Source organism: Marmota flaviventris, chromosome 2, assembly GCF_047511675.1.
Source record: "Marmota flaviventris isolate mMarFla1 chromosome 2, mMarFla1.hap1, whole genome shotgun sequence".
NCBI classification, from domain to species: Eukaryota; Metazoa; Chordata; class Mammalia; order Rodentia; family Sciuridae; genus Marmota; species Marmota flaviventris.
The window spans coordinates 180906486-180929120 of NC_092499.1; the positions used below are offsets into that span (position 1 = coordinate 180906486).

Genomic DNA, 22635 nt, shown 5'->3' on the forward strand with positions numbered 1-22635 from the left:
TGTCTTCAAGACAGTGGCTGCTGTTGCTACTGTTATCAGTTAATGTCTTAATACTACCAGTTAGCGTTTGTTGAGCACTTATTTTGTACTAAACCTGAATAAAGCCATTTAAAAGCATGATCTTGGGTGTTTGTTTGTTTGTTTGTTTGTTTTTCCAACCATCTTATTAAGCATGAGGGCAGGGACCAGCAAGAATTCAGCATTTGTTAAGTGGACATATGTAAAGATTGATGAAAAATGTTCAGCTTTGATCATTTTTAGAGATATTTAGTTTCCCCAACCAGTTCCCTGATTATGTAAATAATAACTTGCAATTATTTGTCCAAAGCTGGCACGTTTGAGGCTTCCTGAAATCCTTTCAGTTCTGGGAATTCATGACATTCTTTTTCCACTTTGGGATATGGTCACATCATTATGGTCTCTTCAATCTCCTTCCCATCCCAGAAATTAGCCCCTCCCAATACCCTGGACTAGTTCAGTGACTGCAGCCCTATAGTATTCCAGGTGAGAATGAAGACCCTGGGCACTACAGCTTTCAAAAAGTTTTGAGACCCATTTTTCCCATCTCCCTTCTTGCAATTTTCTAGAGTTTGGTCAACACTTAGGTCATGGCAATACCCTTAAATTTGGTTAGGGTGATGTGCATTAGAGCCAACCCTGATTTGAAATCAGAACTGGGCTTCAATTACAACTCTATCATTCATATACAACCTCTTTCAACTTAAGCTTTCAGTTTGGGTTGGGGGTAACTGGAGATTGAAATCAAAGGTATTCAACCACTTAGCCACATACCAGTCCTAGAATTGGCCATCCTCTTCTTGCTGAAAGTCAGATGGATGCGGCAGCTCAGTTTCTTGAGAGGAGTGAAGGCAGGCTTGGTCTTCCTTGGTCTAACATCTTTAAAAATATCTCTGAGTCCTGAAATGTCATCAACTGATATCAGAATTGAATCCTGACCTAACCCTGAGATATAGAGGGAGTATAGTGTAATGTAGAAGGTGAAATTATGAGCTTTAGATTCAGGTAGACCTACTAGGTGTGTAATTTTATCAGTTCTTCTCTGAGCTTTATTTTTTTCTTAGCTGTCAATTAGGCATAATATCAATATACACTTTAAAAGGATTGTGAGGATTCCGCAGGCTGTTACATCTAAAGTGCTGATAGAGGAGCCACTCAGTGAATATTAGGATGTTTTTGGAAACTCTTCTTGGAGGTGTCAGATGGAAGCGAAAGGAGACCATAATAAGCTGAGACCTGGATAATAACACAGGAGCACTGTATGAGTTTTCTGTGATGCTGTAACAAATTACCACCAACTTGATGACTTAAAACAACATAAATTTTATTGTCTGAGTTCTGGAGTCCAGAGGTCTGAAATCAGTTTCACTAGACAAATTAAGTCTTTGGCAAGGCTATGCTCCCTCCATAGTTTCAAGGGGAAAAATCCATTCCTTACCTCTCCAGATCCTCCTAACTGCTGGCCTCCCTCAGTTTGTGGCTGTGTCACTTCAGTATCTGCCTCTGTCTTCATATCATCTCCTCCTTTTTGAATGTGTGTCACATCTCCCTCGGCTTCTTTTACGTGAGGACACTTTTAATTGCATTGGGACCCACCTGGATAACATAGGATAATCTCCCATCTCAAGATTCTTAACTCAATGACACCTTCAAAGTACGGTAATGTTTACAGGTTCCAGAGACTAGGACTTAGATTTTTAAAGGGCTATTTTTTCAGCTTAGTATAATCACTAAGTATTTTTCAGATCTGGGCCTTTTTATGTTATGAAGTTTTCTCTGGCCCAATTGTCTTGTAGTTTATCTTTTTGTCTACCAGTCAAAATTCTACTATGGAAAAAAAATTTGCAGGGAGGGTGGGGCCAGGTTGCCTGGATTTGGTAATGATACATTTGTCTTTATGAGCAATATTGAAATATTCATAATTTTTCTTTATTTTCTTTTTCTATCTTAATGAAAATATCCATTTTCACACTGTTGCAGAACAAATAAAACCATGACTTATATTTCCATAATTAATGTGACAATTACATGGTTCTCTAATGAGGAAAAAAATATTTTTACTTCTGGAAAGCATTAGGACTCTTCTTTCCCTGCTTCACCTTTTATTCTGTGTTTATGATATTAGATTCTAGAAGGCTCCCGTCTACCAATGAAGTATCAAACTTAAATATTTACTTGTGAAGAAATGCAGGGTAAGTTTCCTAACCTCTCTGAGTCTCAGTTTCATGATTTGAGATGCAAAAATTGATAAGACAAAAAATATTTGGGGGTTAAATGAGATAATGGAGGTGAAAATTCTCAATACAGTGACTTGTACATGTTAAGTTCTTGGTAAATATTCGTTCTCTTCTTTTTTTCCTCTACTCCTCTTTTAAGGGTGAAGGGTATGTATTAGTTTCATGTATTAAGCATCTACCCCTAGTAATCCAAGGTATTATGGACTATAATTTCTACTCTCAAGAGATTGAACCTCAGTATTGGACATAAACCCAAGTTTCCAGAATAGTCAAGCCATACCCCTTTTCCCTTGCAATGCTTGCAATTTGGTTAGAAAGGAAAAGACATCTGTTGGAAAATACTTGAAATGGCAAAGTAGTCAAATCTTCCCATGAGTAACTGGTTTGGGTCACATTAGTGCCCCAGTTCAATGTCCTTGAACTCTGTGTTGAGTAGAGTAAGCCTTGGACTGGTGGTCAGTAGTTCTTGGTTCTGTTATTGGTTTAACCATTGATCTTGGACAAGTCATTTTCTCTTTTGCTTTTCATATCTGGAAAATGAAAAAGTGAGCCTACTTCTCAACAGATGAAAAATATTAACAGATCCAGAGTTATTGAAAAAAAACCCAAAAAAACAGAAAACAGATTTCGATGTGCATCAAATGCAGAAAACCCCCCCATCCAAAATAGCCATGAAACTGAATAAAACATAGGGCAGCATACCTTGGAATTTGACAATTAGTCAGCTGAACAGGAAGGAAGGAAGAGGAGGATGAGGAGAAGGAGGATGACAGAGAGAAGGAAATAATCAAATGTATCAGTAATGAAAATATTTATTTAGAAATTAATTGCTCCAGGCACTGTTCTTTGTACTTTACATGCAAAAACACCAGTAATCCTCACTACAATCTCTGAAAAAGTTTTATTATCACCTTTTTATGGGTTAAAAAAAAATCAAAGCATGGATTTTAAAAGTTTAATGGAGAGGTTTATTAACTTAAGCATTGGCTCTGATACCCAATAAATAGTAGAGCCAAGATTTGGACTCAAATACTCTCTTCTCTACTGCATTAATGAAAATAATGGCCAAGTATTTAATTAAAGGTCAATATGGCATAAAATAAAAACTGGCCATCTGGTCAAATTCTACGGTGTCCTCTAGCTTTAGGTTGATATGATTCCACAATTCAACATTCCCTTCCTTTTTGTTAGAAAAATGGAGGGAAAAGTTCAATTTCTTATGGTTGGAATTGAACTTTTGGTCCAATATCCTTGACTTTTAGCAGGGAAGTATCTGGGAATCCCTTTTCCAGTGTCTAGAGGTCAGTTGGGTCTAGCGCTTTCCCTCAACTCCCAGAGCACAGTGTGCATACTACATATTTTTGGACTGCCAAGAAATTACAAGTTTATTCCTGGGAAAGTCTCCATCTGTTGCCTTGTAGGAATGCTTGAATTTCCCTTGTGCCCAGTATGTCCAAACATTTAGATTAATGACTCCCTGGTCCGAGCCCCAGACCATGTTTTTATAATGCTCTTGTTCTAAATTGGCTACTGGGCTGAATACTTAAAAATAGTTAAGACAATGCATTTTGCTATGCGAATTTTAAACTTTTTTTTTTTTTTGGTACCAAGAACTGAACTCAGGGGCACTCAACCACTGAGCCACATCCCCATCCCCAGCTCTATTTTGTATTTTATTTAGAGACAGGGTCTTGCTGAGTTGCTTAGCACCTCGCTGTTGCTGCCAATAGTTTTGAACTTGCTCTACTCCTATCTCATTCTCCAGAGCTGCTGGGATTACAGGCATGTGCCACCACACCTGGCTTAAACAATGTTTTTTGTTTGTTTGTTTAGTGGTGCTAGGGATTGAACCCAGGGCCTGCATTATATCCCCAGCCCCAATGTTTTTTAAATTTAAAAAAGGAAAAAATATTTGGAAGGTGATCTGACAAAATTGTGGGTTTTTCCATGATGTCTACTGCCTTTTTTCGAAATATCCATTGGTTTCAAAGAAACACACACACACACACACATACACACACACACACATACACATATAGGATTGAACCCAGGGTGCTTAACCACTGAGTTGCATTCCCCAGTCCTTTTTATTTTTGAGACAGGGTCTCCCTCAGTTGCTTAGGGCCTCTATAAATTGCTGAGGCTGGCTTTGAACTTGCGCTCCACCTGCCTCAGCCTCCTGAGCCCCTGGGATTACAGGCATATGCCACTATGCCCGGAAATAAAGTTTTTTAATATGCAAAAAACATATCGTAAATTTTTATGGCAGGGCGAATATCTAGTCCAGACTTGTGGGCTTGAGTTCAGGGAAGGCTCCCTAGAGTAGGTGACCCTGAATATTCTCCAAGGAGTTAATTGGGCCAAACAAAGAGGCAAGAATCACCTCAAGGTTCTCTGCATTCCTTAGTGTGGGATGCGAGCTCCCTCACCTGCCACCTGCTTGCCTCTTCACATGAATAAAATAATGAAGCAGCATATGAAAAGCTTTAAGGAAAATAAAGGAGGTGAGCAGAGGCTCTCAGAGCCCTCAAAAATAACTTGTGATCATTGGCAGAGGCACAGAGTGTGGTGGCCATTGCTATGGACTAAACTAACAAAAACAATAGATGTCCAGATCTTTCCTAAGCAATTCACTTGTATTATCTCATTTTATTCTCACAACAATTCTATGAAACTGGTGCTGTTACTCTTCCCATATTAGTTATGAACTCAGAGAGGCTGGTGCACATTCCCTAAGTCTTTCAGAAGGAGGTAGTATCCAAGCCAGGCTTTGAAGGACAGGCAAGGACTTGAAGAAGGCTGGAGAATAGTAAAGAACTGCAAAGAATAAGATATATGTAGGACAGGTATTACCTCATGAAGAAGTTGTTTCATCTTAGCAATGCAGGGTTAGTTTACTTCTACAAACTTAATACATTTGCTATGTTAACACGTTAGAGATGAAAAAATCCTATGATCATCTCATTAGATAATGAAAGAGATTTGAAAAACTCAAACATTTACGACAAAAACTCATCAAACTAAGAATAAAAGAACTCTTTCTTTTTGTATTTTTTTGGTGAATTTTATTATACATAACAGTGAGATTTTTTGTTATATAATCATACATACACACAATACAACAACATAGAATCTTTCTTAATCTGATGAAGGGTTTATCCATAAACACACACAATAATATCACATTTAATGGTAAAACGTTGAAAGCTTTCCTTTGTAAATCAGGAAAATGATATGAATACTCTCTTAATATTCTCTATCACAATCAAATAAAATATCTCTACATTTATATTCAACATTATATTAGAGGATATAGCAAGAAGAATAAACAAGAAAAAAGGAACAGTATAAAAATTAGGAAGAAATACACTTGTTTCTACTAGTACTAAGACTACGAGAACAGAAAATCCAATGAATCCACACTAAAACTTTTTGAGGGGACCAGGGATTGAATATGTAGGCACTCAACCACTGAGCCACATCCCCAGCCCTTTTTAAAATATTTTATTTAGAGACAGGTTCTTGCTGAATTGCTTAGGGCCTCGCTAAATTACTGAGGCTGGCTTTGAATTCACAATCCTCCCCTCTTAACCTCCCAAGCCACTGGGATTACAGGTGTGTGCCACCACTCCCAGCAACACTAAAACTTTGTTTAGACTATAAATTTATTAAGGCAGGAAGATAGCAAGTTTGAAGTCAGCCCAACAATTTAGTGCGGCCCTAAGCAACTTAGTGAGATCCTGTCTCAAAATTAAAAATAAAAAGGGCTGAGGATGTGGCTCAGTGGTTAAGCACCCCTGGGTTCAATTCCTGGTAGAAATAAAAAAAATGTAAGGGTCTCACCTTGTGATTTGACACATCTATAGCATTTCGGGTAGTGATATGCTTTGTGATGGGCCCTTGCTAGGGGTAAAGGTAAGACCAACTAAGTAGGGCTACTATGGTTCCATGAGGAACAGAAACAGGTGTTCTAACTAAGACCAAGTTGCTGTGGTTGAAGCTTTCAGGAAGTAGCAAATTACAGAATGTCTTTCAGACCTGATGGAGACAGACGTGATGTCCCTTTTCCCCTCCTTTCCTTCTCCAAGGCCATTATCCTGTCTGCCTGTGGGAGAACTATCTTTCTGCCTCATTGGGAGGATCACTTGAGCCTAGGAGTTTGAGGTCAGCCTGGGAACATAGCAAAATCCCGTCTCAAAAGAAATAAATGAAAATAAATATGAAGCAAAAAATCTTACAAAGCATGAACAAGTTATTTAGAGAGAAAGTTATAAAACTCTGAGAGATATCAACGTTCTTTTATTTTGTTTAAAAGAAGAGATATACCCTATCATGCACTGGATGATTGAATATTGTGAAGATGTCAGTTCTCCCTAAAGTCATTTACATGCTAACCATAACAACAACCAAAATCCCATCAACCTGATAAAATGACTCTAAAATCGATGTTTAAACTACAAAAGTAGCCAAGACACACTTGGAGTACAAAGTGAGAAGACTTGATGACGTAAGATATGAAGACTGGCTGGGATCTGTGGTACACACCTGTCATCCCCGCAACTAGAGAGGCCGAGACAGGAGGATTGAAAGTTCAAGGCCAGACTCTGTAACTTAGTAAGGCTCTAAGTGATTTTGTAAGACCATATCTCAAAATAAAAAGGGCTGGGGATGTAGCTCAGTAGTAAAGCACCCCTGGGTTCAGTTCCCTGTTCCCACCTACACCTGCAAGAGAGAGAGAGAACAATTTATTCTAAAACTCTACTAATTGAAGAACTGGGGCGCAGTGGTCCAGGGAGACAAACAGGCTATTGAAACAGGTTAGACACATTTACAGTGTCACAGACATTACTGCAGATCAGTAAGGAAAGGTGGACTTGAATAAGAGATGCTAGAATGATGGATTTCCATGAAAAAAAAAGTGAATCTTGACCTCTGCTTCACAACATACACCTAAAAGTCAAAGACAAAACTATAAAGATTTTGAAGATAAATAGAAGAATACCTTTATGCTTTCATGGTAAGAAAGGATTTCTTAAATAAGGAAAAAAAGCACAGTTGTAAAGAAATAGATTGATAAATTTAACCACTTAAAAATTCGGAGCTTCGGATTAAAGATGTGATTTTATTTTTAAGTGAAAGGTAATATTTGTATTCTGTGTTCAGGAAACCAAGAGAAGCAAATTTGGCTGAAACTGGAAGACACAGAAAGATAAGGCTGGAGACAGGCAGGAGTCATGTCAAGAATACCAGGCTGGCATCGTTTGCCAGGGAAGGGGAGAACTGGAATCATTCTGACTTTATAAGGCTTCTTTCCATGTTCCCTAAGTTGAGGAGCGTTGGAGAGCTACCTACAGGGGAAAATTATTTTAAGACTTACATCTATGCCTTTGCCTTCCCTTCAGGAAATAATTCTTCATATTTATTCTCTATTCCTCCTGGATAGGACCAGGTCTCTTTGCTATCTTGGAAGCCAAGCTCCAATCTTAAATCCTCTACCTACTCAATACTTACTGTGTGCTGGGCACAAATGACTCACCTTCTTGATCCCCATTGGATGCTCAAATAATGAAGAAAGCAGGTTTTGGAGTCCTAAGTCACCTGAGTTGAGTCCCAGCTCTGCTTTTTATCAACTGGGTCTTTAAACAGGTCAGTTTGCTTCTGTGTCTCTGTGTCCTCATCTTTAAAGTGGAAATCATGGCAGTTTCTCCAGAGTTTTCATAGGGCATTAGTGAGAATCAAACACATGCACTCTCTTTGCTTAATACGATCTAGCATCCTGTGAGCTTTCAGTAAATGTTACTATTAGTACTACACATGCTAAGGGGGAGGGATCTCTGCATGGACCACACTGCTTTGTTAACCAAGTTAGGCCCAGTTGTCTGTCTACAGGAGCCAAGAGGGAAGGGAGGGGAGGGTCCTCTGAAAGCTGGGCACACTGCCAATCCCTGGCTCAAAGTGCCTCCTGTGGCCCTGGCAAGACACTTCACCCACAGGGGCTGCACCAGCACTGGCTCAGCTCAGCTTCCTGTTCCCCTTATCTTTCCCTCACATGTGCTCTCCAAAGTGGGAAACACTACCTCTCACTTCCTTCATTTCCCTTTGCTTATTAAGACCCTTATTTTTTATGCCTTAGTAAATCCCAACTGCTGGCCTGGTGCCCACTTTGTTCTGTGATTTTCTGCCCTTCAGCCACATAGGCCAGATCCAATGTGGACCCTGGCTCCAATCTTAGCATTTCTCTTCTCTCCCCTATCCCCAACCCTGGGTTTAGAATGAGAAACCTCTCAAGCTGCCCCAACTCATCAGCTTCCTTACCCCCAATATTCTTCACTCTCCCTGTACTCCATACCCACATCCTCATTGAGTTCCAATTTCTGCTCCATAGTTCTCAAGCTGTGTGACCTTGGCAAGTCTTTTCTGGGCTTTAATTTTCCTATCTGTAACATGGACACAATGAGCGTGGCTTGCCCTAGAGGAAGTAATTACAGGCCTAGTACATGAGTATAAATTTGGATGTTTTATAATGTATATAAACACATTAAACACTTAAATAAATTGGAGGTACATGTTCAAAATGTATTGATGGAGAATGATCAAAAAATTTTATATACTGTATGTGGGTTAAATTCACAAACTTGGGCATCTTACAAACAAAGGTTCAAATGATACTTTTTGCTTATAGGGTCTTAGGTAAGTCACTTAACCTCTCTGAGCCTCAGTTTTTTATTAATAATAATAAAAAATAGTAATGATGAAACCTACCTTATAGGACTGAAATATGGATAAAGTGAGTTTTTTTGTTATTTGTATTTTTCTCGGTACTAGGGATGGAACTCAGGGGTGCTGTACCACTCAGCTACATCTCCAGCCCTTTTTTTTAAAAAAACCAAAATTTTCATTTTAATTAAAACAAAAAGAACAAAAGAAAATACCATATAGTGATTGACACAGTGATCTGGCCATAATCTCTTTTTAATTTTTGATTTCCCATTCGGGTTAATAAAAAGATCCCTGCCAATTTATATCAAAATATTGAGGCATATCCCAGCCCTATTTTGTATTTTATTTAGAGATGGGGTCTCACTGAGTTGCTTAGCACCTCACTCTTCTGAGGCTGGCTTTGAACCTGCGATCCTCCTGCCTCAGCCTCCAGAGATGCTGGGATTAGAGGCGTGCGCCACCTCATCCAGCAAAATATACTATGTTCTAAAACCATGGAATGGAATTGCCAATAAAGGAATTGAATTTCAAAATAAAAATAGTTTTATTCTCTCTTTTCATATATATACATGTATACACACATGAACATATTAAATATGACAAAAACCAGCCCTTTTTTAATTTGTAATTTTGAGACATGTTCTCTAAATTGCCCAGACCAGCTTTGAACTTGTAATCCTCCTGCCTTAGCCTCCCAAGCAGCTGGGATTATAGGCATCCTCTATAGCGCCTAGCTAAAGTGAGATTTTATTTATGTAAAGAGCTGAACACTGTTCCTGGTCCATAATATGTGTTATCCATTAAAAAAATAGTATTTAATTTTCAGGGCTCTGGTGTGTGAGGAAGATGCCTAGGAGATAGCTATTCCTGCTGCCACCTCTGCCCACGACAGACTGCACCTCAGTGTGAAAGGCCTCTGTGGAGGGTGATGTGGGTCCACTTTAACCTGAGTGAACCAAGCCTTACCTGCTTAGATCAAAGATTCACAGCACTCAATTTCAAATGAGCCAATCACATACTTTATTACCCTTCATTCCCAAACACTCTTCAAGCCTTCCAGGGAGAAAAAAAAAGGCAAAGCTGAAAGATGCACAAGCTCATTAGCATCACAGAAATGCAAGCAAAAACCAAAATGAAGTGCCATTTTACACCCAACCATCTGACTGTGCCAAGGGTTGGCAAGGATGTGAAGTGAAGGAACTCTTATACACGGCTGAGAATGCAAATTGGCACAATTTATAAAACCATTTGGCAATATGTAGTAAAACTGAAGATGCATGCACCCTGACTCAGCAGTCCACTCCCAGGTTTGCACCTGCAAAAACCCTCCCACATACACACAGGAATCTTGTACAAAAATGTTCAAATCAGCACTGTTTGTAAAAAGCAAAAAACTTAAATGTCTAACAACAGGAAAATGGATAAATAAATTGTAGCATATTCCTAAAATGGAATATATTTTTTAATATTTACTTTTTAGTTGTAGTTGGACACAATATCTATATTTTATTTATTTATATTTATGGGGTGCTGAGGATCAAACACAGGGCCTCACATGTGCTAGGTGAGCATTCTACCACTGAGCCACAACCCCAACCCCTAAAATGGAATATTTTTAAGCAATGGAAATGAATAGACTGCTCAGCACATGGATGGATCTTATTAATATGGTAAGTGAAAAAAAGCAAGTTGCATAGGAATATATACATTTTAATACCACTCAAATAAAGTGCAAATTACCACTATAGATTGTGTGGGGATATGTGCACGTGTAGTTTATGCTTATAGAATACTAAGAAATATTAAATTTTCATTTGAAGTGACTAATTCAGGTGCTGAAGTAGGGGAAGAGAAGTGATTGGGGAAGATTCCAGAGGGAGCTTCAATTTCTTTCTTTTTAATTTTTTTTTTTTGTAGCTATAAATGGACAGAATGCCTTTGTTTATTTTTATGTGGTGCTGAGGATCAAACCCAGTAAGCTACAGCCCCAGCCCCAATTTATTTCTTATTCTTTATTTCTGGGTAGGAAAGGATAGATGTATTTGTAGTATAATTCTTCGAGCATGAAATAATTCTTCAAATATGCAATATTTCATAATAATTTTTTAAAAAAGATGAAACAGTGCAATTGGTCATGATTTAAGGCACTCCATTTCTCCTGAGTTCCAGTTCTGGGAACTAAGAGTTCTTCTTCTAACTAGATCACTTTGGTGGGCTACAAAAAGAAAAAGATTTGGATGCTGTTTCCTCGTTTCTTTGCAAATCTGAGAAGTGAGCATGGAAGCTCTTACAAATCTTCAGTTCAGGGCATGGGAACCTGACAGCCAGGGTTTGCCCCAGAACTCACTATGACGTCAACTCTCTCTAGGGAGAAGTAAATAAAATAAAAAGTTAAAATCCCCCCATAAGGATTTGACCTAATCCTCTTCCTCAGAAGAAATCTATATTGCCAGTATGCTTCCAGACATTTCTCTATGTATATTCAAATAAACAAATAGACACATAAAGTTTTTTAATGTGAGGAAATATGAAATATTATATAAATAATATAAATGTATTCCATGAATGGAAGTAAATAATAGATGGAATTATACTATCCATACTTTTCCACACTTCCTTTTTTATTATCAAGGTCTCATGGATCCTTCCACAGCAATACAATTGCTCATAATGACCTGCCAACTTCTTCCACAGCAGCAGAGTATTCAACTATAGTGATGTACCATAAGTTATTGTTTAAATTTTTATTTATTTATTTATTGCAGTACTGGGATTGAACCCAGAAGCACTCTACCACTGAGCTACATTCCAGGTCCTTTTAATTTTTATTTTTTAGATAGGGTCTCACTAAATTGCTTAGGTTCTCACTAAATTGTTGAGACCGGCCTCAAACTTGCAATCCTCCTGCCTCAGCCTCCTGAGTTGCTGGGATTACAAGCCTTCACCACCATGCCCTGCTAAATTTTTATTTTTTCAGTTTTCGGCAGACACAACATCTTTTTTTTTTTTTTTTAAAGAAAGAGTGGGAGAGAGAGAGGAGAGAGGAGAGAGAGAGAGAGAGAGAATTTTTTTAATATTTATTTTTTAGTTCTCGGCGGACACAACATCTTTGTTTGTATGTGGTGCTGAGGATGGAACCCGGGCCGCACGCATGCCAGGCCAGCGCGCTACCGCTTGAGCCACATCCCCAGCCCAGACACAACATCTTTATTTGTATGTGATGCTGAGGACCGAACCCGGCGCCACACGCAGGCAAACACGCTACCGCTTGAGCCATATCCCCAGCCCAAAATTTTTATTTTTAATTAATTAATAAATATATAGGAACATTCTAGATGTAAATGTAAACATTTCAAAGAATACAGATAGAGTAATAAAAACCTTCACAAAATAGAGTGATAAAGGCTTTCACAAGATGGCTCACTCCCCTCTGCATATGCGCACACACACTTATATATACTTTTAATCCTAGGCCCCTCCCTGGAGATAAACCATTGCTGTTATCAGATATACATCCTTCCAGATTCATTGACTCCCGTTAACAGGCTGCTTGAAGGTTGTGTGTGTGGTTGGCATATAAATGGTTCTAAATTGTACCTAATGTTCTGCACTTATTCATGGAGATCCAAGCCCATCATAACTATCTCATTCATTCATTCATTTAACTGATATTTATTATGTGATGTTTGCAATTCTAGAAACAGTATGGAACAAGATAGCCTCTATCCTCATTGATATAATCCTGGTGGACATTCAGACAATAAACGTGTAAATAAGTAATATAATTTCAGGTAGTGCTAAGTAATATGATTAAAATAAAGTGGGGATTGGTTAAAGGTTTTTCAATCTAGGGCATACTCTCCACAGTATGAATAATCATATTTTGGGGAGTGACTTTCAAACTTCTCTACTTGCTTCCTAGAGTAAGGACTACATTTCACAGTGCTATCCAAAACCCATAATAGAAACATACACATACAAAACCAAAACACTCATACTGTGCAATAGTATTTCATGATATAATGCTTACTCAGGGTGATGCATTGACATTTTTATTCTGTTCTATTTCATTTTTTAAAAACATGTTAATCATGACCCGCTAAATTGTTTTCATTGTACACTAATAGTTTATGACCTCGGTTTGAAAATATTGCTTTATGTAACCAACCCTGTCCTGAGATTTACATAGATTGTTCATAATGCTTTCCTATTACAAAGAATGAGGGTTTTTTTTGTTTGTTGGTTGGTTGGTTTTTTGGTTTGTTTTTGTTTGTTTGTTTGTTTGTTTTGTACTAAGGATGGAACTCAGGGTCACTCAACCACTGAGCCACATCCCCAGCCCTATTTTGTATTTTATTTAGAGACAGGGTCTCACTGAGTTGCTTAGCGCCTCGCTGTTGCTGAGGCTGGCTTTGAACTCTCCATCCTCCTGTCTCAGCCTCCCCAGCCGCTGGGATTACAGGTGTGTGCCCACCGCGCCCAGCTCAAACAATGAGCTCTTTTATGCACAATTTGTGACTATTTCTTACAGCAAGATCCCTGATTGTGTAATTGCTACATACTTAAAATTCTGATGAAGTGTAGGCGAATACCCTAGAAAACTAAATTCTAATCCTGGGTCTGTCACCACCATGATGTACAAACTTTGGGCAAATCCCTATCCTCCCAGGGCCTCAATTTCCCTATCCGTAACCTGCTGATCTCTACACCCTGGAGTCCGCTGTAAGTTGAAAGCAGATGCCCCACCCACCACTTGACTCAGCGCGGGCGGAACTTCTCAGCAAGCCCTTCTCCCCCTTTTCCGCTCCCTGGGAAGCAGCCCTAGGCTAAGGGAAAAGGCAGGTCTAGGCAGTAGGGCGCAATGCTGGGCGGGGACGAGGGAGGGCAAAGGGAGGCCGGCCCCCTAGTAGGAAATGAGGCAGAGTAGGAATAACACTTTAAAAGCCTAACACCCTCTTCCTCCTGACATTCCCTGGCCTCTTTCCATCCTCTGCTGAACCTCTGCCTGTTCCCAGACAGCCTCACTTCTTTCCCCCCAGCTGCAGCCAGCGGAACCCCCAGCCTGACCCCGACGGGAGCCCAGGGGGGGATCAAGAACTTCAGGATGCTGACAACATTGCTGCCGCTACTACTGCTGCCTGGCTGGGTCTTTTGTAGCCAGGAAGCCTCACAGGGTGAGTTGGGGGCATGTCTCCTGCCTGGCTTGGTTCTGGAGACTCTCAGTCTATCTGGGTACCTGGAAAAGACTAGAGGAGATCTAATCCCACAGCATCTATGTCTGCAGCCGGCTGGATCTCTCTAGAGAGGCAAGGTCCAGGGCACTGTTTTGTGTCCCAAAGACTTAACTGAAGTACAGTTAAGTCTCTGGGAAGGAGGAACTGGAAAAGCCTTGGGGAAATCAGAGGACTGGAAAAATAGGAACGGGACTGGTAGAGGGTGAAGGAACCAGCATCAGAGGGAGGGAGAAATGATGTGAAGCCTGCAGAGGGAGAGCTGAGGGTGATAGAGATAAGGAAAAGTCTAGGGAAGATGGGAAGAGATAAGAAGAGCAATGGAAAAAAAAAAAAAAAAAGAAGAGCAATGGAGGGAATGGGACAACACTGGGAGAACTGACAGGCTGAGACAGGTGGGGCAGAAACCAAGACTAAAGATGATGGAGGAAGACTGGATGCAACTGATAAGGTAGAATTGGGGTGGGTGGTAGAAGCTGTGATCAATAGGAGAGCTCATAGATATCAGGCTGCTCAAAGTGGCCCCATTTCAGCAGAAGAGGGGAGTTTTTGCCCTGTATTATAATTACACAGGAGCTCCTCTCTCCTCTCCCACAATCCCTATAGTTTCAGTCACCCCCTCAGAGAAGAAGCAGATAATAATCAGTATTCAAAGAACGTCTGCTGCTTAATACATGTACTGATTCCTTTAGCCCCCATAGTATCCCACAAAGTGGGTGATATTCTATGCATTTTACAGAGAAGGAAACTGGGCCACAGAGAAGTTAAGGACCATGTCTAAAGTTACTCACACAGAGACATTTATTCACACCTGCAGACACAGGGCACAACTTCTCAAATGCAAATGCAGACAAAACACATACACTAATTTCAAACCCACACTCATTCAAAAATTCTCTTGGCATCAACTCTGTGCCAGGCCCCTTTCTGGGTGCAGGAGACTCTCAGAGATAACCAGACTCATATGGTTCTAGTTATGGCTCCATAGCCTGGAGGAGTCCACTGAAGACAGTGTGTGTTTGGAGACTTCCACTTGGAATCCTAGAAATACATGCTAGCACAAAATGGTCTAGGACCCTGAAACAGATCCACGTGTCTGGGAGGATAAAAATGAGAGGGCAACTGAGCCAGATCTTCAAACATCAAGAGAAATTTGCCAGGCAGAACAACGGAGGCAGAGCAACTCTGACATGGTATTCACATGTCAACCAAAAGCATGAGGAACAGAAATAGTTTGATATATCTAAGTTCTGGGAAGAGACCTGAAAATGCAGCTAGGACCAGGTCACTGGACTTGTTCCTGTGGACAGGTATCTATGGGGAGGCAACACAGCAGACTGACTTTAGTTCTGCTATACCATCTTAGCCTGCCTTCCATATACACTAGGGTTAATAACAGTAGCTACTCCATTAACTCCTCGGGGGAAGTCACAAATAAGATAATAATAAGTGTAAAGCACAGTATCCAGGTCCTAATAATCACTTAATGGATATTAAACTATGATTATTTTTTATTATGAGGGGGAGGGATGTATCATTGGAGAACTGTGTGTGTGGGAGCATGCTGGGGATTGAACCCAGGGCTTTGTGCATGCAAGGCAAGCACTCTACCAACTGAGTTATATCCCCATCCCTCACTGGAGGCCTTTGAGACCGACTAGCTCTAATCCCTGGGTCAGGTGGAGGTCCAATCAGAAGGAATAAAACTAAGAAATGAGTGCAGGAGGATGAGGTAAGAAATTACTACCTGAGTCCAGATTAGAATTGAAGAGGCCTGAACTAGGGCAGAGACATAGGAGACAGGTAACAGGAGATCGAATTGGGATTTTATTGTAGGTCAGGGTTTGATGACCAACCAAAAATGGGGAGAGGGAGTAGAGAAAGGAAACCAAAGAAGGGTGTGTCTCTCAGCTGCAGGCCTCAGTTTCCTCATCTGTTAAGTGAAGATAATAATCCCTGTCTTGTTTTCCTGGCTGGGTTATTGTCAGCATCAAAAACTGGGCACTTTATAGGGTCAAGTAGGTGGGCAGCCGGCCTTTGAGTAGGGAGTTATTATCTCCTGCTGCCAGCCGCCAGCTCCAACGCCAGTGTCCCTGACGCGCTGACGCTGCCCCCAGGCCCACAGAGCCTCCACATGCTCCAGATCTCCTACTTCCGTGACCCCTATCACGTGTGGTACCGGGGCAACGCGTCGCTGGGTGGACAGCTGACACACACGCTGGAAGGCCCGGGCAACAACGTCACGATCCTCCAACTGCAGCCTTTGGAGAATTCCGAGAGCTGGGCGCGCACGAAAAGCAGCCTGCAGCTCTACCTGAGCCAGTTTCATGGCCTCGTGCAACTGGTGCATCGGGAACGGGAGCAAGGCGTGACCTGTAAGTAGGGGGACGCGCCCGGGGCGGGGCCTGAGAGCGGCTGGCGGGAGGCCTCTACGGGAAGGGGAGGCGGGGCCTGAGGGAATTGGGGTGGGTCTTCGAGGGAAGGGCCGTATTCTAGGGAGGGGATCTTGCTGGTGGGCGTGGGCAAGTGGGCGTGGCCTTTGTGTGGGCGGAGCTGCTTTGGGTCCTGGGTGGCATCCTGAGCCCAGGGAGATTACTGGGTGGGAGCTGGAGGCTGGAGAGGAGCCCGTGTTCTAGCTAAGAGAGCGCCTCATCAGACCCTCTTTTGGCTGGTGTGACCTCTTGGGGTGAACCCTGTTGGGAGGCAGTGTCCCTGACCCACCCTGGCCCCGGAAGTATCACTGACAACTCCCCATTCCTTGCCTCCCAGTCCTCTTTTTTCCTTCACAGACCCCCCACCCTTCCCTTCACACAACCCCAACCTTTCCTCCTTTACTCTCCAGCCACCCATCTTCACAAACGCTGATGACTTTGCTTACGTGTCCCCCACAAACCTCCAAACCCTCCCCCTCAAATACCCCAATTTCTTCTCTGGAAGCTTCCACTCCCATTCCTCAAAGTCCCAACTTCTTTCTCTAATAGTCCCCCTTTTCTTCATAGTCCCCGGCCCCTCCTTACACAGCCTCTAGCAGTCTAACTCCAGACCCCTCCCATCTCCTCACAGCGTCCCCCACACCAGTCTTTTTCTCCCTACAGCCCCCTACCATGTCCTCTTCCCCATGGTGGACAGCCCCCAGCATCTGGCTCCCTCTCCACACACAGCACCCTGACCCTGAGTCCCTCTCTGCAGTTCCTCTCATTGTCACCTGCTTCCTGGGCTGTGAGCTGCCTCCCGAGCAGGATTCAAAGGCCCGAGTCTTCTTTGAAGTGGCTGTGAATGGAAGCTCCTTTGTGATTTTTAAGCCAGAGAAAGCCCTGTGGGTGGCAGCCCCCCAGGAACCCTCCAGAGTGGTCACCTTTACCCTGAAGCAGCTCAATGCCTACAATCGCACTCGATATGAACTGCAGGAATTCCTACAGGATACCTGTGTACAGTATGTGCAGCAACACAAACAGATCTCAACAGATAATTCCAAAGGTACCAGGGTACTGGGCTGGTCCTGTATTGGGGAGGGGGCAGGTTCCCATCAAACTGATGGTACTGAAGGATGGATACCTTGAACAAGAGGCCTTGGGGCTGGTGGTAGGGGACAGAGCACACACAGCTTACATCACAGAGTGAACTGGTGGCCCCTTTACTTTGGGACAGAAATCCCTTGAGGTTTAACTCAACCCATGGACTCCTGGGGCAGGGTGCATTCTTAAGCTAATTCTCTGCATATTCTGCAGGGAGTCAAAGAGGCCGCTCCTACACTTCACTGGTCCTGGGTGTCCTGGTGGGCAGTTTCATCATTGCTGGCGTGGCTGTGGGCATCTTCCTATGCACAGGTGGACGGCGATGTTAATTACTCTCCAACTGCCTCTGAGAAAGAAATAGATTGATGAGGACTGGCAAGAGAAGGTTTCAGTCACATGAAGTCAGACAGACTCTCCAACTGGGACACAATATCCCAGAAGGTTTGGAGTGACAGTTTCTTTCTTCTCTAAGATCTGTCCACCAAGGGACATGGAGAGGCTAGGGAGATAAAGTACTTGGTTTGTTAAGAACCTTAGAAGTGCTGAAGAGAAGGGGGTGGCAGGGAAAGAACCTAACAACTTTCCGCGTCATTGAATTGGTCTGAAAAATGAGTGCTTATTTATCTTTGTGGAAAACAGATGATGGAGTTGGGGCAGGGAGTGTCTATGGCCCATCCTCCAAAGAGAGATAGAATTGCCTGAGGTATTCAAAACATGCAACCAAATAAAACAAGTTGTCCACAACCAAAATAAATAACATTCAATGTCTCCAGGTGTGTCCGACTTGGGAAGGGACATTGGTATGAAAGGAGTAGAAGAAAATAACCAGAAAAATGGTGGAAGTGTAAAATCCAAGTAATATGGAAACAATGAGTTATTAATTAATCAATTAAATAATATTAATAAATTTCTTGCTTGTGTATAAGACATAATTTCCCCCCTATTTTATAAAACTTCTGGAATAGTGGACCATATACCCTTGCTCCCACTTCCTTATCTCCCTCTCTTCAACCCACTTTGTATTCTGGCTTCTTCTATGAACTGCAGTAAGATCATTAGTAGCCTATAATTGTCAAATTCTCATTCTCCATGATATCTGCAACATTTAACTGTATGAATTAGAGACCTCCTTTTTTTACTTTAACTTAGAAGATACCACACTTCTAATTTATAAAAGCTGTTCTGGTCACTCTTTTTCAATCTCTTTGATGTTGTCATCTTACTCAATTCACTCTGGACAACGTTGGCTTCCTTAGAATGCCACTTTTTGACTCCGCTTGTTCACCTTAAAACTATACCCTTCCTGAGTGACCTCAAATGCCATCTATCTGTGGCTTCAAATACCATCTATCTGTGGTGTGGTTTCCATGGAAAAGCTATATTTTCTTTAGGAGCATGTGTTTTGTCATCAGACTTAAGGTTTTTGACCCAAGCATTTAACTTCTTCAAGTCTCAGTTTCTTCATTCATAAAAGGTATAATAAAATATACAGAAAGATTGTAAGAAAAATAATTCCTACCTCATAGAGGCATTGTAAGTATTAAATAATGTATGTAGCATATATATTGTTGATAAATATAGCAATGGCTATAGACCTTCAAACCTCCCATTTGCCCTGATTCTTGAAAATCATCTTTACCTTAATATTTTATAGGCATTTCAGAGTCAATGTATTTAAAATTAAATTTATTAACTTTTTGCCCAAACTTGTTCTCTTTCTCTCTCTTCTGCTGTTTACTGTTAGTAGGTAATATAATCAAATCATATAAATGTAGAGACCTCAGTGTTAACCTTTATTTACTCTCTCTTCTTTATCCCCATCTACAAAACCACAGAATCTGTAGAATCCATGCCCTCCTTTTCACCCCAGTGCTATTTTCTTTTAAATATTTATTTTTTTAGTTGTACCTTTATTTTTACTTATTTATTTTTATGTGGTGCTGAGACTTGAACCCAGGGCCTCGTACATGCTAGGCAAGTGCTGTACCGCCAAGCCACAACCCCAGCCCCACCCCAGTGCTTTTGTTCAAGATATCATAATTCTGTCTCTGTGCCAGGCACAGGAGTGTGCCACCTGGTTCAACCTCCAATGAAGACTTGCTATTCACCCTCAGGGAGTATAGCCAGCAGGGTGCCTCCTGCTGCTTTGGTGTAGCTGCTTTGTAGCTGCCTCAGCTACAAAGAATAGTCCTGAAAGAGATCATGCCCATCCTGGGGCTGCCCTCATCTGGCGACTGAGCAAGGAAGGCATGGGTATAAAGGTTAGCCATTTGGGCCAACTGCAGGACAACTTTGATGAGCAGTATTCACTCCAGAGTTCTCTGCCAGGTTGGCTGGGTCTTTGTTGGATCTACAATGCAGTTTAAGCTTCTCCATCAGCTCAATCCTGCTCCTTGTCCTTGGAAAACATATTGTCTCTCAAACCCTCAGTTTCTGCTTCCAGTAAACTCAATGTGCTTATGCACGAGCGCACACAGGTGCATGGACCTCCCTCTTTCTCTTTATCTTTCCCTCTCCCTCTGTCTCTCAAAATTTTCTCAATATGTTGCCCAGACAATGTTGATACCCTCATCCTAGGTTTTCTCCTTGTCTCTAGTTTCTCTGTTCTAATGCATCTTTCACATGGCAACAAAAAAACACAGATCTGATGTCATTGAAAAAAATTTCCCATGCTTATTGACTTAATTTCAAAATCCTCAAATGACATTCAATCCCTGGCATAATTGGGCCCCAACTCAATTTCTTAATTTTCTTTTATTTTTTAATATTTTTTTAGTTGTAGATGAACATAATACCTTTATTTAATTAATTTATTTTTTAGTGTGGCGCTAAGGATAGAACCCAGTGCCTCACACGTGCTAGGCAAGCGCTCTACCACTGAGCCACAACCCCATCCCCCACCCCCCAGTTTAATTTTATTTTCTACCATTTCACTTTACCCAAATGTGTTCTCAGTTATTTATTTATTTTTTAAAATATTTTATTTTTTAGTTATATTTGGACACAATACCTTTATTTTGTTTATTTATTTTTATGTGGTGCTAAGGATCGAACCCAGGGCCTTGCACGTGTTAGGCGAGTGCTCTATCTCTGAGCCACAACCCCAGACCCCTCAGTTATTTATTTTAAAAGCATATTTCTTTTTCTTTTTTTTTTTTTTTGGCACTGGGGAGATTGAACTCAGAGGCACTTGACCACTGAGCCACATCCCCAGCCCTATTTTGTATTTTATTTAGAGACAAGGTCTCACTGATTTCCTTAGTGCCTCACTAAGTTGCTAAAGCTGGCTTTGAACTCGTGATCCTCCTGTCTGAGCCTTCCGAGCCGTTGGGATTACAGGCATGAGCCACCGTGCCCAGCAAAAGCATATTTCTAAGTGGAAAAAATAATACAGCAGTAATGATACAGTTTACAAATAAAGAAGAAAAAAAAAAACGGAAAGTCCCCTATTTTCTGTTTCTCCTCAAATCCTTACCCCAGAAGTATGCTAAGACGCTTAGTTAAAAGCAACAGAAACCAACTTTACAAACTTAAGAGTAAATAAGTATTTTGAAAGGTTATCAAGTAATCCTCAGAGCTGATGGGAAGATCAGCTAATCAACCTCAGAAAATAGAATCAGGGATCACAACCATGCCACAAGACTAGTCTAGTTATCGATACTACAGCGGGAATCACTGCCTCCCTCACCAATGCCTGCTGCCATCTTAATGAGTTCTCCTCTGTCCCCTTTGCCTTCACATCATTTGTTAAAGATTCAAAGTCCTAAGTTGGAATGTCCAAATGACCACTCCTATATCATGTTGCCTGTGCCTTAGCAATAAGGTGGGGTGGAGAGTAACATTGGCTTCTCTTGTGGGAAGTGGGACCCTGTCTCCCATTAAGACTCACACAGAAAGCCTGGTGTTGGGGCACATACCTATAATGCCAGCACCTTGGGAGGTTGAAGCAGAAAGATCACAAATTTGAGGCCAGCCTTAGCAACTTAGCAAGGCCCTAAGCAATTTAATAAGACCCTGTCTCAAAATATAAAAACAGATGGGGATGTGACTCGGTGGTTAAGTGCCCCTGGGTGCAATCCCCAGCACCATAAAAAAAAAAAAAAAGTTGTTGTGGGGACAGGAATGGTGTTGCACACTTGTAATCCCTGTGGCTCAGGAGGCTAAGGCAGGAGGCTCGTGTTCAAAGCCAGCCTCAGCAACTTAGTGAGACCCTGTCTCAAAATAAATAAAAAATAAGAGGATCTGGGGAATGTGGCTCAGTGGTTAAGTTCCCCAGATTTGATCTCTGATACCAAAAAAAAAAAAAAAAAAACAGGAGAGCACCCCTGAGTTCAATCTCCAGTAAAAATCAATCAATCAATCTTACACAGATAAAGATTCAATCTCCAGTAAAAATCAATCAATCAATCTTACACAGATAAAGAAGCTTCAAGTGCTGGGCAACCAAAAAACAACAACAAATAAAAACAAAACAGAGCTGGGGATATAGCTCAGTTGGTAGAGTGCTTGCCTTGTATGCACAAGGCCCTGGGTTCAATCCCCAGCATCACACACACAAACACAAAAAGTAAACAAACCTCTGAGTGTATTTACACTCCCATCAGTTGTGTATTTACACATTCAGTAAATGTTTATGAGTAACAAGTTTGTATTATGTATGTTGGAAACAAAATGATTAGGCTCTGGTCCTCAGGTACCTCATCTGGTGGTTCATCTGAGTTGGGAAGATAAAACATACAAATAAAAACAATACAAGGACAGGATGTCCTAATAGGATACAGGATCTAGGTTATACAGAAAAATATAATTTTTCTAATAACTGGAAAAAATGTACAAATAAAATGTTATGTTGTTATTTACTATTGTGGCTGTCATTTGCATATAGCTTCATAGTTTTGGGGTTTATCATTTAAT

The 22635-nt window shown here is 41.1% G+C and overlaps 1 protein-coding gene and 1 non-coding gene across 3 annotated transcripts; both read left to right on the plus strand.

Moving 5' to 3' along the window:
- The first annotated feature begins 13898 nt into the window (after nucleotides 1-13898).
- On the plus strand, nucleotides 13899-19729 carry Procr (protein C receptor). Of its 2 annotated transcripts, none has more exons than XM_071607378.1 (4): nucleotides 13899-14149; nucleotides 16276-16581; nucleotides 17396-17683; nucleotides 17935-19729. In XM_071607378.1, exons 1-4 carry the CDS (start codon nucleotides 14080-14082, stop codon nucleotides 18048-18050), a joined length of 780 nt encoding a protein of 259 aa, XP_071463479.1. In that variant the 5' UTR covers nucleotides 13899-14079; the 3' UTR covers nucleotides 18051-19729. The 2 variants fall into 2 exon arrangements, with proteins under 2 accessions (XP_071463479.1, XP_027800935.1); XM_027945134.2 differs by having other exon boundaries at nucleotides 16324-16581.
- Nucleotides 19730-22200: 2471 nt separating this feature from the next.
- On the plus strand, nucleotides 22201-22274 carry Trnat-ugu (transfer RNA threonine (anticodon UGU)). Its single transcript has one exon. It is a non-coding gene; the product is annotated as a tRNA-Thr (tRNA).
- The last annotated feature ends 361 nt before the right edge of the window (nucleotides 22275-22635 follow it).

Bases quoted from the DNA above. Each gene is read 5' to 3' on its own strand.
- Procr (XM_071607378.1), top strand. From the start codon at position 14,080: ATGCTGACAACATTGCTGCCGCTACTACTGCTGCCTGGCTGGGTCTTT. The intron at 14,150-16,275 runs GTGAGTTGGGGG...TCCTGCTGCCAG, and splicing joins TAGCCAGGAAGCCTCACAGG to CCGCCAGCTCCAACGCCAGT. The intron at 17,684-17,934 runs GTACCAGGGTAC...CATATTCTGCAG, and splicing joins CTCAACAGATAATTCCAAAG to GGAGTCAAAGAGGCCGCTCC.